Source organism: Rhinopithecus roxellana, chromosome 2 (genome assembly GCF_007565055.1).
Source record: "Rhinopithecus roxellana isolate Shanxi Qingling chromosome 2, ASM756505v1, whole genome shotgun sequence".
NCBI lineage: Eukaryota > Metazoa > Chordata > Mammalia > Primates > Cercopithecidae > Rhinopithecus > Rhinopithecus roxellana.
The window spans coordinates 48097170-48115178 of NC_044550.1; the positions used below are offsets into that span (position 1 = coordinate 48097170).

At 43.1% G+C, this 18009-nt stretch overlaps 1 protein-coding gene across 6 annotated transcripts in view; it reads right to left on the minus strand.

The window, feature by feature from the left end:
- Positions 1-18009, minus strand: part of AFF1 (AF4/FMR2 family member 1) — a 211342-nt gene that overhangs the window by 89369 nt on the left and 103964 nt on the right. For 5 of the 6 annotated variants that reach the window (XM_030915927.1, XM_010383134.2, XM_030915925.1 and 2 more), the window contains 2 exons: positions 9568-9688; positions 8254-9156 (listed from right to left, as the gene is read on the minus strand). The exons of the other annotated variant lie outside the window; for it this stretch is intronic. In XM_030915927.1, the coding sequence (XP_030771787.1) occupies positions 8254-9156; positions 9568-9688 (1024 nt within the window). The remainder of the gene's footprint in view (positions 1-8253; positions 9157-9567; positions 9689-18009) is intronic. 6 annotated transcript variants of the gene reach the window in all.

Here is an 18009-nt window from a genome sequence, read left to right on the forward strand (position 1 = left end):
GTGGAGCATTGCTTGAACCCAGGAGTTCAAGGCTGACGTGAGCTGTGATTGTGCCACTGCACTCCAGCCCGGTTGACAGAGAGAGACTCTGTCTCTAAAAAGAAAATTTTTAATAAATAAAATTAAAAGATTGCCAGGTTCCAGAAATTGCCTCTACTCAGCCAATAATCTGATTTTTTTCCCTGAATTCTCCAGTTTGTAAATACTGGCTAAAAGTGTGGGGGGTGGTAGGGAGAGTAAGGAGAAAGAAAGAAAACAAGTCCTACAGGCCAAACAAAATAATTTGTCTGCAGGCCCAACCTAGCCCTCAGGCTGCTTGTTTACAGCTTCTGCTCTAAAAAACTTGCCTGTCACTATTTTAAAACTTCTATATTTAGATTTTTTCAGGTTTAAAATTTGGCCTCTAAAGTGCAGGTGACTTATTCTTCATGCTTTCTTAGAAGCGGTTTGGAAGTCGTCTGCTCCAGGCACCACCCATGGCAGCAGGGAATTCTGCACACTGATAACTTTACTCTGCTATCAGTTTCCTAACACATTTAAGTCATGTAGGTCTGCCCAGGCTCACTGAGGTCCAGCTTACAGAATCTAGAGTTACCATAACAAAACATTTTTAGAAAACAGAACCTGAAAAGCTAGATAAGACTGTGTCATAACCTTCTACCTTCCCTACATAAGCTTGAAAATGTTGGGGGCAGAACAAAGAAAAACATGAGCTGCGGAGGAAAAGAGGAGTCTTGGGGATCCCACTCCTGTGCTTCTCCCCTGAGGCTACTCTGACATCCTACTCAGGAATGAAAGCCCCATCTATCAGTTCAGTGTGATCCTTGCGCCTGAGACCCACATGGCGGGGGCGCTTCTTGAGCCACTGGGAGGGGCCCCTCCAGCTCCCTTTGGCCCACCAGCTTTTCCGGAACAGTTGTCATTTCCAGGCTACAGATCAAACTGCAAGAGATATAGTTTCCTCAGCCCACCTAGGGGAGGGCCTGGGAATTTTTATTTTTAACAATTTGTGTTTTTAACAGGCTTCCCAGGTGATTCTGATGTGCTGCCAAGTTTCAGAATAAATGAAAAATTCCCTTTGATCTATGGTACTGGGCTTATATCCTGGGAAGAATTATCTAATGGTCTCTATACACGGTGTGGCATAAGCCACATGCTATTAAGTTGAGCCTCCTATAGCACATGCTATTCCTTCTTCCTGGAATACTGACACTGCTTAAGCCCCAACACCCCTTACTTGGGCCACTCCTACTCACCTTCAGCTCTCATTCGAATAGTACTTCCGCAAATAGTACTTCCTCAGAGAAGCCTTCCTCAGCTACTTAGTTCTAAGTCACAATCCCCTCTTACAGCTCTTAGAATAGCTTGTAGTTTCCCTTATAGCACTTGTCAAAGCTTCTTTTACATGGATCTGACTGATTACTTGACTAATGTCAGTTTCTAACTGGACAGTTAAGGTCCAAGAGGACTGGAAGCACCTGCTTTTGCCCACCATTGTAACCTCATCCCCAGAACCAGGCCTGGCACACAACAGGGGCTCGAGATATTTTGGTTAAAATGCTGAATACATGATGTGTTTGTTAGAGAGTGAGCAGCTTAAATGTGTTTTGAGAGGTGCAGGAGCAGGATATGCACCATCGGCACATCCAGAAGTAACCCGCCTGAAGGTTTAAATCATCTAATAATAGGGAAGTTCCTCTTCTTGAGGTTTCAGTTAAATATGGAAGTAGGAAAGCATGTTTGTACATGTGAATGCAAAGTGAATCACTATCACAGTTTTTCACTGTGGGTTAATTCATGCAGTTGTTAGGCTGGTAGTTTATTGAAAACAGGAGGCTCAACTTAAGAGCTGCAATGAATCAAAGTGGTCCAACAATGAATGTACACTTGGGTCTCGGAAATTAGATGCAAGCATGTGGCAACAAAACGTTCCTAACATGATGCCACAAGAGGCTACAAGGAAGAGAGTAATTGCTTTGCAGAAATCAGTCACAATCAGGACTCAAAGCCAGACTGATCTGGAGGAGGAATTAAGTAAGACCATAGAAGGATTCTTAGGTACACATGCTCAGTCCCAAGGTTTTAGATACCTACTAAATAAACACAAACAAATCCCAAATTATTTCCAGTCCTGACATTTTCCCAGAGTTAGACTGCTATTTATGACTGCCACTTGTCATCTCTACCTGGATACATAACAGCATCTCAAACTTAACACATGATCTTAATACATGACCCAACCAGAGTTCTTAGTTTTCCAGGTCATTTCCCTCTCAGTAGCTGGTATCATCCCACCATCCTTGCCTTTCAAGTAAAAAGCCTACCAGCCTTGTTTGATGCCTCACCTTCCCTCACCTCAGGCCACTCCTATCTTCTGTCAATCACAGAGCCCTATCAGTTCCCTGCCTAACAAATCCAGAATTTGTCCACTTCGCACCACGTACATGGCTACTATCCTACCCTAAGCCAGTATCATTTCCCATCTCCCAACTGGTCTCTAGGCTTCCACCTTTGCCCCTCTCATCCATTTCCCACCCAGGAGCCAGAGTTACAGTTTTTTAAAAAGAAAAAAAAAAAAAAAGTAGGTATGTCCCTCCCCTGCTCAACATTATCCAGTGGTCTCCATCACAAATAATACTCAAATGCCCTTTCATGGCCAACAAGGCCTCCATGGTCTTACTACTGCCCATGTCTCCAGTCCCATCTCACATCCTCCCTTCCTTCTCAGTGTTCCAACCATACTCCCCTCATTTCTGTTTATTTTGGGTGGCAGGGGCAGTTGAGACAGGGTCCTGCTGTCGCTCAGGCTGGGGTTCAGTGGCAGTATCTCGACTCACTATAAACTCAGCCTCTCAGGCTCAAATGATCCTCCTATCTCAGCCTCCTGAGTAGCTGGAACTACTTCTAATTTTTTCCCAGTAGCTGGGAAAACTTTTTAATTTTTTTTATAGAGACAGCATCTCACTATGTTGCCCAGGCTGGTCTTGAACTCCTGGGTTCAAGTGATCCTCCCACCTTGGCCTCCCAATGTGCTGGGATTAACAAGGCCATTCCTTTTCCTAAGTTCAGGCCTTCACACTTGTTTCCTCTGCCTGAAATGAAATACATCTCTGAGCTCTGCATGACTGACACATGTTCATCTTCCATGTCTCTGTGAAAGGTGCCTCTTCAGAGCATCCTGTGCTGACCACCATTTTTAAGTCAGCCTCCTCTGATTCATCTCATCCTCATCACCCTCTTCACTTCTTGCGGCACTCTTATCAACGCCTATGATTTCATTATATCTGTATTATCAATGTTCCCCATTAGAATAGATGGTCTATGGTTGGGCGCGCTGGCTCACGCCTATAATCCCAGCACTTTGGGAGGCCGAGGCGGGCGGATCACAAGGTCAGGAGATTGAGACCACGGTGAAACCTCATCTTTACTAAAAATACAAAAAAATTAGCCGGGCACGGTGGCGGGCGCCTGTAGTCCCAGCTACTCAGGAGGCTGAGGCAGGAGAATGGCATGATCCTGGGAGGCAAAGCTTGCAGTGAGCCAAGATCGCGCCACTGCACTCCAGCCTGGGGAACAGAGCGAGACTCCGTCTCAAAAAAAAAAAAAAAAAAAAAAAATAGATGGTCTATGAGACCAGGGATCTGTCTAGCTTGATCTCAGCTGTATCACCAAGAGCCTAGTACAATGCATGGAACACGAACACAGTGGAAGGTTAATATCAGTTTGTTGGGCCGGGCGCAGTGGTTCACGCCTGTAATCCCGGCACTTTGGGAGGCTGAGGCGGGCGGATCATGAGGTCAAGAGATTGAGACCATCCTGGCCAACATAGTGAAACCCCATCTCCAATAAAAATATATATATACAAAAAATTAGCTGGGCATGGCGGCACACGCCTGTAGTCCCAACTACATGGGAGGCTGAGGCAGGAGGATCACTTGAATCCAAGAGGTTGAGGCTGCAGTGAGCCAAGATTGTGCCATTGCACTCCAGCCTAGAGACAGAGCGAGACTCTGTCTCAAAAAACAAAACAAAATAAACAAAATACCAGTTTGTTGAAAGGATAAGCTAAAAAAGAAAGAAAGAAAGAAGGAAGGAAGGAAAGAAAGAAAAACAAAGAAAGGGAAAAGGAGGAATGATGAAAGATAAAAGTGAGGCCAAGAAACACAACAGGAAATGAAACTCACTGTATCCTCCATGGTTCTGCTGTTAGGTTCAGTCTGGGTGACAAAGCACAACTCTTCTGGTCAAAAACAAACATCTCACCACTGCCACCAATGCTGCCATCAAACAGCAAGTCAGAAGAACTAACTCTAACTCAAGTCAAAAGTTCTAGCTCTGGCTCTGATATTAACTACAACTTTTTGCAAAATGAAGGACTTTACCCTTTTAGACCTTATTTGTAAAATGAAAGAGCTGTGTCCTTAGCTTTAAAATTCAAACATTCTAAATTCAGTATATGATTTGGTATACCCATCTCTGCTTATTCCATTTCTCCTTTTCAATAAAAAGCCTATCTAGCACATAAATCCTCTATCTGAAATCTGTATCTAGGCAGACCTCCCCACCTCCACATTCCATCCCAATGCCCCCAGCCTCAGGGTCCACGTGCATGAGCACTCACAGAGATACCACGGCTTCTCTCTCTTTCACTTGTTATCTCTAGATAGAAAAGAGTGATATAAAGAAATCCCAGTCTTCCAATTGGGCAGGTCCACCTCTGATGTGGCAACTCTGCAGCTGGAAGGGATCTACGTGAGATCGGGGAGTTCTGGGCCTGGCCTCAGATTGGTCACTTCACACTGCTAGACATCTTCCAGTTGACGTATAACTAAAACAGACACTCCCAGAGAAAACCAAGTGCAGACTTTTGTGGTCCAGGCTTCTAGTCAGAAATCGACCTTTTGATAATTTTTTCCCTTAGGATCTTTGGAAGAACTAAACTTTAATTCTGAGACAGACTTATCCCAGAGAAGAATATGAGTTTTTGCAGTATCAACTAAAACATAAAATGAAGTATTTCCCATGGGGGGAAAGGAAAGGACAGGGAGTAAAGAATCCACACTTAGGTGGCTAGAGAATGAAGGAACATAAAAAACAAAAAATAGAGTGGCTTTCCAATTTGGGTTCATTTGTAAAATTACTATTTCACAGAAGCAGTGGGAAGGCGTAGGGGAGAAATGAAACAAACCACAAAACAGAACTATCTTCACACTCAGAGTGCTAGGAAAGAGAAAATTTCCTGACTTGCCTTAGGACCAATTAAGCAAATAAAGGAAAATCACTCAGCTACTCCCACACCCCCTTCTCCCAGCTCCACCAAGAGCCAGCTTCCCCTTCTGCCCCAAACCCAAAACTAACTCAGGCTATTGCTAATATTCTCACCTATATTCAAAGTTTACCTGCTCTGGGGCCAATTCCCACATTTTTGGTCCCACATCTCTACACTTTCCTTGGGTTCACCAGAATAATCATCCTTGGATTCACAAGAAATATTAAAATTTGAAATTTAAAATTCAAGTATATTTTTAAAACTTTCAAAAATACCCATTTTGCTAAGTGTGTAAACAGAAAATTAATGCTAAGTCTGTGAAACATGAGGTCTTTGTTAAAACAGCAAAATCAAATCCAAAACCTAGCCAGAGAGCTCCAAGATCCCTGCTTCCCGGACTGATGACTCCTTCATTCCACGCTCTTGGCTCCTAATTTGTCCTTACATGGGTCACCTAGAGCCCTCCATCTGTCTGACCCCCTCAGTTCCATCCTCCCACTCACCAACAGCGCCACGGGGCTCCCAGGCAGTTGGCACCACAGCTGCCACTGCCTGGCATGAAAACTCTGGCTGAGACCAGAGGGAACCATCGCATTAAAGAAAATGCTGACTGAACAGAGGCTGTAGATGAAAGGTTTACTTCTACTCCATCGTTGATAGCAGATGCACTGGTGCCAAGAAAACCCCCATTCTTCAATAACCAAATTTATGGAGGATTTTGTTCCTCAGAAAACATGCAAGAGCCAGTTAACACAGTCCTATGTTCGAAATACGTATTAAATATAAGGGGTTTTATGACACTGAAGAATCTCAACTCAGCCTACTTATTTCCACCCAAGAAAGCAGTAAGCTAACCGGAATCCTCTCCCAGAAACATCTACTAGGAAACCTAGGGCTGAATTACACAGGTTCTTTAAGTACCTAGTTCCAGAGAGAGAAAACTCAATTGTTCTCTAATTGTTTCATAAGTGTAGGCTGATCTTTACACTAGACTAATCTGTCCTGCAGCAAGGACCGATTTCTCTGGCACAGAATCTTGCACTTAAGCATATGGTTGGGCATTTGGTAGACAATGTAAATATTTGCTAATCTGTCTAAAAATTGTTTTAAAGCAATTTTTTTAGGTTATTTTTAGAAAGAATGTTAAGTTGTCCCCCCCTTTTTTCTTAAACTGGGAACATACAGCTAACCCTATTTGATAAAGAAAGCAAAGAAACTATCATTGAGTTCTTTACTGCCTGAATTAGAAGGCAGGCGGAGTGACTGTTTTGAGGAGGGAGAATCTCACTTTATTTTGCCTTCATTCAGCTGCCTACTCCTTCCTCCGTCACAGCACAAAATGTTCAATAACTGGCTCAATGCATTAAATCTTCGTAAGTTAGGATCGGAGGTGCAGTTCTGCCATCTTGGTCATTTCTACCATTGCTTTTACTCCTTCTTTCTTATTTTTCCTTGGCCCCCAAACAAGTGGCATTCAGAAGACATCTGGAAGCACTCAGCTCAAGAGCTCAGTGAGGACGGCACCCCAACCTCCCTCTTCTAAACCAGAAGCTGACACCAGAAAGTTACAGGTTGTCCTCCTGGAAGATAAAGGTTATCTTTCCGGGTAGGAATCACACCCCCACCTAAGGAATTTTACCTTCTGGCATTATGTAAGACATATCTGGACGGCACAAATGTCTTTGAGCAATGGAGATGCAAATTAGAATGTTTATACAATAGATGTAACTAAACCATAGACTTTACATTAAAAGATAAGTTTTAAAATTCACTTCAAACAATTCACTTCGCACTACTAATCTTAATTTTGGAGAAACTGGTACCACTTTAAAATTTCCGTGATAGGATGTATGCTTTGCTTCTCCTCATTCAAACACAATGCTGCTGTTCATCCACAGAGTAGAAAAAGAAATTTTTTTTTCTTGGTTTTAATAAGTACAGCATTTGGGTTACTTTTATTTTTTTTATTTTTATTTTTATTTTTTTTTTTTTTTTTGAGACGGAGTCTCGCTCTGTCGCCCAGGCTGGAGTGCAGTGGCCGGATCTCAGCTCACTGCCAGCTCCGCCTCCCGGGTTTCCGCCATTCTCCTGCCTCAGCCTCCCTAGTAGCTGGGATTACAGGAGCCCGCCACCTCGCCTGGCTAGTTTTTTGTATTTTTTTAGTAGAGACGGGGTTTCACCGTGTTCGCCAGGATGGTCTCGATCTCCTGACCTTGTGATCCGCCCGTCTCGGCCTCCCAAAGTGCTGAGATTACAGGCTTGAGCCACCGCGCCCGGCCTTGGGTTACTTTTAAAACCCATAGTTGAAAAACATTCTGTATTATATTTTTGACTCACTCTCAAGTGAAATGTCACCATACACCCACTCTTCTTTTTTAGGTGATAAATAATAAAATATTAGAACAGAACTTTAGTTACAAAGCTCCTTACAATTTACAGGGAACAAGTCCTTTTAAAATAATAAAAATTAAGAGACTCTGTCATCTTGTTTTTACTTTTTTACAGTTTAGATCTCAGAAAAAACTAACTGGGTCTGAGGAGGTATTAATCAAAAAACTTTCTTCTTCACATTGTTATCCCAGTGTCTCCCAAAACAATAAATAAGACACCTGAAAACCTTTCTGAAACTTTCTGGTAACTGAAATCTTCTCTATCTTGATTGGGTTTGGGATCCTACAGGTGTATCTATTTTTCGAAACACAAACTGTACTCTTATGATCTCTATGCTTTACTGTATATAAATTTTGGCTCAACAAAAAGGTTCTCTAAACCTTTCTGCAAACTGCATTTCAATATCTATAATCAGTTGTCCATTTCAGAGCTGAGGTTTTCATGGGTTATTAACAAGATCCTAAAGCCAAAAAGAACTCCCCCTACCCAAAAGCCACGGACTAACCTCCCCACCTTGCCCCACATCCGCAGGATATTTTCATCTCAAATCCATCTTCGAATCGGAATTGCCCAAGATAAGAAATTCCACACACCTCAACTGACTGAGAAGGCATCTTCAGTTTGGTGAGCTTGGCTTTGGCAGGCACTTTCAAGTCTGCTTTTTCAAAGGTCTGCTGTCGATAGTCCTCCGGCAGTGGTTTCAGTTCAGGGGATTCACTAGGAGCCTGATCTTGACCATCCATGGGTCGGACATAAGCCGTGGGCTTCTGCTGCATTGCAACACTTTTTGAGGGAAGGGAGGGAGGTGGAAATGTCTGAGAAGGTGGCTGGGGAGGGGCCACCAAACTGTCTTGAGGGGTCTCTTTATCATGGACTTTCACTGCTAGGTCCTTGGGAGATTTGGCTGGGCAACAGCCTTTACTGTTACTGTTGCTGCCATGAACCTTGCTGCTTCCTTGCGCCCGGGGAAGAGTTTGCTGGTTGGAATGTATAGGTGACAAAGGGGGAACTGGGGAAGGCAAAGAGGAGATTAAGGAAGAAAGCTCCCTCTCTGGAGCGGAGTCTGTCACTGAAGCACAGTGGTCTCCGTCAGCTCTTCGGTCACCTTTCTTGTGATGACTAGAGCCGTACCCCTCCTGACCAAGGCGATCCTGGGTCAGGTGCTGGCTGTCTGGTGGGCCGTAGCTTTTGGCATGGAGACTTGGCATTGGTTCAGTTCTTGGCTGCGCCATCTTTGGATTGTGGCTAATGTTGCCAACAGAGAGTGGTCCAGACGCAGGAGTGTGAATGGACTGGTGGTGGACACTAGTGTGGAAGGAGCTGGATGGAATGCTGCTCCCTTTGTCAGGAATTAAAGGATATTTCGGCTTTCCCAATCTATTTTCAGAAGCATCCAAGCGATGAGTGTGGGACTTAGTACTAAGGAACTCCTTCACTTCTTCGTAGTTTCCCAACATGTTCTGTATTCGACTAGACAGCTCATCACCTTTTGCTGTCTGAAAAAAAAGGAGAATTTGAGAATGAAAAAAACTAAGGAAAACTACCATTTAACAAACCACGTTATATAATACTATTAAGGAAAAAACTCTGAACTTAATGTATGACATGTAGAATTTAATGTGCCATTTTAACTCAATTCCCCTGTTGAGAAGACTGTCATGAACACATATTACTAACTGTAGAAGACTAACATTACAAAAGAAAACCACAAGCTTTGGTAATTCTGACTAACAACGTTCAGAGAATTTTCATACTTTGTTTTCAAAAATCTCTAGAATAAGGTAGAATAAGTTATCTTATTTTCACAGCTGTGACCCTTGTTCGAACTCAATTATACTGAATTGTTTCATCATAGGGTTCAATATTGTGATAAATCAGACCTTCAACTTCTAGTATTCAGCAAATACCTTGTAGGGCTCTCCAAAAAGGGGAATCTTTTCAGGAAATGCCTCTTTCTCTTGGTGAGCTTCCTGGTTGCGTCTTTCCTTCTCTCTAATTCGAAGCAGGTTTCTGTCGTCATTGTACAAACTGTTTCAGATGCCACAAAAGAACGAAAACAATAAAATTTATCAGTCTCCAAGTTTTGTCATGCATACATACATGCGAGAAGGGAGGCGAGGACAGGTCTGGGAAGAAGCAATGATAATGGCTGTGATTTAAAGAAAGCCTAAGTTCCTTAACCCAGCCTTAGGCTGAGGCCTCAGTCACTTGGCTGTGACCCTCCAGCCTGGGGTCCTGGCTCCCAAAACCCAAGCATTCACTCTGGGCTATGGTCTCCATCATGGCTCAGGACTGATTCCAAACTGAACAGCCTTTTATAGGCAGCAGTGGAACTGAGACAAGATTAATGATATTTTTATTTTCAGCTTGCAAAATATGGGGTAGAGGTGGAAGCTTTTCATCTGCAGGACTCAGCAGGATGTGAACTTTAGAAAGGCTGTTTTCCTGGATCAGTAGCGTACATTTTGAAAGATTAAAATCAAAAGGCTTATTTCATAATTAAAAGATTACCAGGCACCCAAAACAGCATTTACTTTCTCAGCCTACTCTACTGGGAGTGTCTTGGCATGTAAACCCCACAAAAAATGATTTTTATTTCTCATTTCAAATGTCAGGGATGAGAAAATCCAATTATAGATGTCAGCTCTACCTACGGAGAATGCTTTATAATCTGACTGCCCTACTTAAACCACATAAAAATGCATCCCTAAATCAGCCCTGGCACCAAAGGGGTTAAATGGCATTCACCGAGAAACAAATTAGAGATGGAGACCAAAGGAAGTGCAGTTTTAGCCAACACATAAACCAAAAGTGGGCTTGCCTCACTATTGGCACCATGGGCCACTTCCCAGCCCTCACATGCAATGTATGATTAAAAAGTGACATAAGAACTATAAAATGACTTCTGTCTTCATAGACTTGCTCCTAGGGAATCTACTGAATGTTTTCTCCCAATGTCGTCTGAACAAACAGGAAAATATTTGATTGTCTAGTTTAGGCTGTCGGTACCTTCGGAAATTCTAGCCCTGATGTCAGACACCCTTCCCCACCCCCTTTCCCAGCCTCTTTGCCCTCTTCTGACTTCTCTTATTTCCTCTGACAAGAGCCTACTGGTCTCTCTGCCTCCCCCACATCTTATCCCTTTAATTCAGCCTTCTCATGAAAAGAGACCTGATTTAAGGCCCTGGTTCTCATGTCACCATCCATATTTTAAAATAACAAGCATTTGATAGCTCTTTACTACTGCGGAATAAACTCTAAATTCTTGCTTTGGCATTAAAATTCCCCTGTAATCTGATGCAGATCTACTCTCTAGAAATTATCCACTGTCCCCCTGCAGGCCACATGCATTCTACTTGACAGTCAGTCAGTCACGTCCATCCCCTGAACATACCCTGCAAGGCAGCCTCTTGCTCTAATTTCCATCAGGCTCTCTTTACTGAAACCAATTCTTCCAGAGCCAGCTTCCCTAGGAAGTATGACTCTCTTACAAACCACCTCTATATTCCAGTCACACCTGACTACTCCCCATTCCTCAGTGATATCCTAGACTTTGATGATTTCATTCCAGCCACAAATTTCCACTCCCTCTCTCTCCACCACACATCCCCATCCTTAATTTTCACTTCCAGCAAATCTCTGGAATGATTCAAATGTCACTCACTCTAAAGGTAAAAGCTTCCTCAAATCCACCAAGTATGTGCTTACTTAACACATCAGTTAGTTCTCTCTCCTCCTCCCCTCTCCCCTAGCACGTGAACTGCATCAGAAAATAACCTCCCAAATGTAGCACCTCTCCTGGTGCTACAGCATGGTACTCTGCATAGAAGCTAATCATTCAATACTTTTAGATTAAAAAACAGCCACTACACTTATATATTTTTATAAACTTAACAACTCTTTAAAAAAGATTTAACTCTGGAAGACACATACACATTTTTATTTTTAAAAATCATCTAAAAAGTAATGTGGTATTTCTATAGCCTTTTAATCTATGGGAATATAATGCACAGAGAGAAATTAGCTGCCTGACTGAATTCGCTACAATGTGGTAAATAACAATCTCCTTAGGCCGGGCACAGTGGCTCAGACCTGTAATCCTAGCACTTTGGGAGGCTGAGGCGGGTGGATCACGAGGTCAAGAGATCAAGACCATCCTGACCAACATGGTGAAACCCTGTCTCTACTAAAAATACAAAAATTAGCTGGGTGTGGTGGCATGTGTCTGTAGTGCGAGCTACTCGGGGGGCTGAGGCAGGAGAATCGCTTGAACCCAGGAGGCAGAGGCTGCAGTGAGCTGAGATTGCACCACTGTACTCCAGCCAGGGCGACAGAGCAAGACTCTGTCTCAAAAAAAAAAAAAAGAATTATCTTCTTAGACCTGTGTGTATCAAAAACTTTTCCTAGATGATGGATATTGCAATTACCAGATTTTAAAATAACTCTTAAAACCACAAAGTTAATTTATGCTAGTCAAAACACTGAAAAGAAGCTGCTGCTGAACTAGAAACTGGTCATGGAGTCTTCTGCAATGGAGTCTGAGTCTCACCTGTTTCAGAGAGTTAAACTTACTTCTGGTTGGCAGTAGCACACTGGACTTGATGATACTCAATTCCTTTCAATTGTTTTATGATTTTGGTAATTCCTCTTGTTGGTTCAAAAGATCATATGCCATTAGCATATAACCATAGAAGCCAAGTAATCAGATTGATCAGGAAATAACTTTCCTTCAAACTTGTTTTACAGCCACTTTGAGCCAGTTTGCAGGGAGGAGCTAAGCAGGCAACCATCCTCTGAGCAACTAAGCTCCTCTTCTCCCAAACTATCCGTGCATGCACCTTGCAGCAGTCAAGACAGGCCGATGGGTGAGTGGGTGGGGGGAAGCTTACCATGGGCATGTGTTTGTCTGCTTGGCTCTTCTCACCACCAAGGGAGTTCTCCCCTCCTGATATGCCACTTACAACAGAGGAGTCCCTACAGCTGGTCAGTGTTCAGCCTTAGGTTCCACTTCACAGGGCAGAGCTCCACCCCTTCTAAATAAATGCTACCTTTGTCTCAGAGAAGGGAACTCCAAATGGCAATTCTCAGTCCAGGATCCAAAAGCGGGGGTGTGAACAGTTACACCTCAACTAACAGGCTGCTCAGAGTCCTCAACTTTCTCATCAATTCCACACACTCAATTTTCCTTTAACAAAGTTACATTACTAAAATATTTTTAAATCAAACAACTCGGCCTTGTATTAGCCTTATCTCAGCATCAGTTGGGTTTCTCCCATACTTCCAGATTTTCATTCCAAAATATTGAAAATTGCTACAGAAATAACCAGAAGAACCCAATTAAGCCATTCTTTCACAGAATTCCTAACACTAATTTATTACTACATGATTCTAAAATCAAGAAGTCTCCCACAGGGAGGAAATCCTATTAAATTAAGGATTCTAGTTAATTAAGGTTTTACTTCATTAGTGTCAAAAAATAAAAATAAAAAAACCCAGACTAAGATTTTATCGGCAGACATGTAATTCTACACCTATTCTGAGACAAATTTTCTTTTTATGATTCACCATCACCTTCAACTAAAAGCCCTATAAGTAGTGAGGTGAAAAAGGACATCATGGATATCGCTGGTAGGATGAGTTTTACGAGGTCCAGGCTTTGTGAAAGAAACTTGCTCTCCCCACACTGTCCAACAACTCCCTCTTGGGTGGAACTCACAAAAGCTCCTGGGCAGGGCAAAGGAAGACCTAAGAGGTAGGAAGTTCACAGGAGTAGAGGTAGGCTTTGAGCCCCTGCTCTGGGTTGCCTCCTTTGTCCTTGCGACTAAATTGTTTTGCCAGTCACACTGAATCGCTTTCTGGTTTCTTGTTGCAAATTTGCAGTGGCTTAGGGAATGATCTGTTAAAAGCTCCCAGGCAAATCTTTGGTGAATATTTCCTTTTTCTTGGTTCCATTTTGAGATAAAGGAATATGAAATTTTAAAAATAAACCCACTAGTCATATCATAAGTAAACCTTTGTTCAGCCTATACACATCACTGTTTAAACCAAGGTGTAAGCAAGGAAGAGGCAGATGGGAAAATTTTTTAATGAGGGAATTTTAGGAAGCAGCAAATGCCCTACATGATTCACAAATCATGTGAACTCTGTAGTAACTCTTTTTTTTTTTTTTTTTTCAGATGGAGTCTCACTCTGTCGCCCAGGTTAGAGGGCAGTGATCTCAGCTCACTGCAACTTCTGACTCCTGGGTCCAAGTGATTCTCCAGTCTCAGCCTCCCAAGTAGACAGGATGAGATGCACCTGCCACCACACCTGGCTAATTTTTGTATTTTTAGTAGAGAGAGGGTTTCATCAAGTTAGCCACGCTGGTCTCAAACTCCTGACCTCAAGTGATCCACCCACCTCAGCCTCCCAAAGTGTTGGGATTACAGGCGTAAGCCACCACGCCCAGCTGTCAATAATCACCTTTCAATAACTACAAGTTAACTGTCACTTTAATAAAGGTAGGTTTTTGGTTTTTTTTCACTCCTGTGTTAAGGAAAAACGCATCCCAACATCAGCCTGGCCATTTTTTCCCACTGTTTCAAATAGAATATAGTGAGTTACAAGTTCTCCTTAGCTGATTTTAGACGGTATTTTGCATTAGCTAAGAGGTTCTCAAACCTGAGTCAGTCAGTTGGAGGGTTTGTGAAAACATAGATCACAGAGACCTGCAGAGTTTCTGAGGCAGTAGGCCTGACATGGGGCCTGAGGCTTGTATGTTGAACAAGTTTCCAAGGGATCTCTAGGGGCAAAAGACAGCACATACTTTTTGGGGATCACCAAAATACAAAAGCAATGGTAACAGCAGCAGCAGCCTGGCCAAGGAATGGCATCACTTAGCATGTTAGTCAACACTGATTTTGGCACTATCACATCAGTTTTCTATTTAATTTTCAAAACAACTCCGTGAGAGTGGGATTATTAGCCCCATGTTCCAAGTGAAAGAAAGCTAGCTCAGATATTGACTTGCGGCCAGGGGCGGTGGCTCACGCCTGTAATCCCAGCACTTTGGGAGGCCGAGGTGGGAAGATCACTTGAGGTCAGGAGTTCAAGACCAGCTTGGCCAACGTGGTGAAACCCTGTTGCTACTAAAAATATAAAATATTAGCTGGGTGTGGTGGCACGTACCTGTAATCCCAGCTACTCGGGAGGCTGAGGCAAGAGAATCACTTGAATCTGGGAGGTAGAGGTTGCAGTAGGCCAAGATCGTGCCACTGCACTCCAGCCTAGGCGACAGAGCGAGACCGCATCTCAGGGAAAAAAAAAAAGGGCAGGGCACGCTGGCTCACACCTGTAATCCCACCACTTTGGTGGGCTCACTTCGGTGAGCATCAGCTCAACTGATGCTGAGGAGGGTGGATCGCCTGAGGTAGGGAGTTCGAGATCAGCCTGGCCAACATGGTAAAACCCCATTTCCACTAAAAATACAAAAAATTAGCTGGGTGTGGTGGTGGGCGCTACTACGGAGGCTGAGGCAGGAGACTCGTTTGAACCCAGAAGGTGGAGGTTGTTGCAGTGAGTGGAGATTGTGCCACTGCACACCAGCCTGGGCAACAAGTGCAAAACTCTGTCTCAATTAAAAAAAAAAAAGGTGGGGGGGGGTGAGGGGATTGACTTGCTCACAAATGATAGACCTGACCATTCAAATGCCTGGCAAGAAAGCTTATACTCTCAGCCACAGTTCTGCTAGCAAAGCTGTCAGGCTGCGTTAAATAGGGCAGTGAAGACAAAGAAGGTGTGCTAAAGTGTGCTAACTCATAACCACTCATAATTCCTTAGTCTCAAAGAGGTACACATCGACAATTTAGTATTATCTCTGCCAGCAGGGCCATCTCAGAGCCACAAAACGGATGTTTGGTTAAACTGATCCACACAGGCCTGTCCTTGAGGAAGGACCTAACAGAGGGCCCCTTTGAGAGAAGGATGGCCAATGGCATGACACGGCTCTTTCAGTTATAAAAACTGTGGGTTGGACACAGTGGCTCACATCTCTAATCCCAGCACTTTGGGAGGCTGCAGTGGGAGGATCACCTGAGGTCAGGGATTTGAGATCAGCCTGGCCTACATGGCGAAACTCTGTCTCTACTAAAAACACAAAAATTAGCCGGGTATAGTGGCGAGTGCTTGTAATCCCAGCTACTTGGGAGGCTGAGGCAGGAGAATCGCCAGAACCCAGGAGATGGAGGCTGCAGTGAGCCGAGATCACGCCACTGCACTCCAACCTGGGCTAAAGAGCGAGACTCTGTCTCATAAATAAATAAATAAATATAAAAACTGTACTACAATTCTTGTTTCAGAGCCTCTGGTGTGCCCCTGGGAAGGAGGGTGCAAAGTCTGACCACTCCACAGACACCATGGGTTCTACTAGAAGTCTACAAAAATCTATTTAGATAGGGAAATAATTCTCCTTTCAGTAGCCAAATTCTTGCCTTCAGATCACATTACTACTGTCCACCATCTTTGAGGTTCAACCTGATGTATCAAAAGATCTCCACACAATCCATCAAGCCACCTCCTCCACATTTTTCTTTCAGTTAAGTGTACTAGAAATGGGGAGAACCACAGGCTTCAGTGTCCAGTGCCCGGTGAGAGCAGTCACATGTGAAAACTCACCTGCAGAACATAAACACTCGAGCCATGAAAGGGGGACTGTGCCACAGATGTTTCACTGACCGAATCCACTAACTCAGCACAAGAGCTTGAACGAAGCTTTGGAAATCTAAAATGTGCCAGGATGCTCTCACTGTCTGAAAGGTGGTGAAAATCCTGAGGAATTCAGAGCTGCCTGTTCAGCCTCTCAATACAGTCATTTAGTCAACCCCATGCTGGGGCCTGTCAGGGCACATTTACTCTGACTTTTCAAATGCTTCCTGGGGGTGGGGATGGATGTGTTTAAAATATTGTGGTAAAATGTAAGAAATCACAACTCTGTAAGGATTAGTGAGAGTAATTCCTTTTTCTCTTTCCCTCACACTATAAAAGGAAACAGCATATGTGGATGAGGAAAAGATAGTAACAGAAAGGCCCAAGTTGGGCATGAAACGTGGGGCAGTGTGTTGGCTCTGGTATCATCTGGCTGTAAGCACCTTCTCCCAGGCTGGAGCCCATGGGCCCTGCTGCTAAACTAGGTTAGTCATGCGGGATTGCTGAATGCCATTCGGTGCTTCCATGGTAACTCACGGCCCACAGGGCTGGCTGTGCACAGCTGACTACCCATTTATCACCCTTGACTGGTCACTTCACATAGGCCTTCCTCTGATAGATGTCACCAGCTCTCTAGAATTCGAGTTTAAATTTTTAACTCTCTCTTGGATGGTGGAGTGTGATTTCTCCTATATATTTATCTTCATAAGCCTGGAGACATCTGACAGGAAGGAAAGGGAAAATCCTAAAATCAACAGTGTACATTAACTCTGGAAAGGATTAAGTCTTATTACTATTTAGAAGCACTATGCCATTGTGATTTGAATGTACAAAGGATAGGATATAGCAACATATAAACACACAAAAGTTGGGCAACCCCAGCTTAGAGGATGGTGAGATAGAGATCTGTCACAAACAGGGAGGCAAAAAGACAGGATGCTAGGATTCTTCCACACCACGTAAGCAACTTTTTTATTTTAAAAGCCACATCTCAACTTTGTAAGTCCATCTTTTAGCCTTTTGTTTGCACATTCCCCTATTCCTACCATCTAACACGCAGGATACATTTTTCACACATTGGCTTTATGAAAAAACATCAACATACCTCAAAGCACAATATTAGTTTGACTTCCAAATACAATTTAAACATGAGAAATCAAAGTGGTTCCATGTCTGAAGGCAGGATAAAATGTTGCTTCAAAGAATGGAGATTTTTTTCCTCTCTCCATCCATGTGAAAGAATTTGTAAGAGACTTTCTCATAATAAAAATCACTCAGCTAAATCATCCCAGGGTTTTCACTCTCAATACCTAACATGAGTAACGTTCTTAAAATTTATAAAGAAAGTAATCAGAGACTTAATCCTAAAACAAAGTCTTACAATCTGATTTCATATTAAAAATATCAGCCAAGTACAATGAAAAAATAGCACGATGTCAGTTGTTTTCCTGGAAGAGCCCCCAGGGGATTATCTCAGGGCATTAGCACTCTATGCTACTCACTTCTGTTTGCCACAGAAGGTTCAGTCTTATCATAATTTATTATAGTATTTATTTTTAAAGTTTTATGTGACCCCATTTTGCAAAATTAAATCAACCTTGAAAACACTGCCCACATAACATCTTGCCATTCTCTAGGAGGGTGATACATGACAGTGAAATTTACAT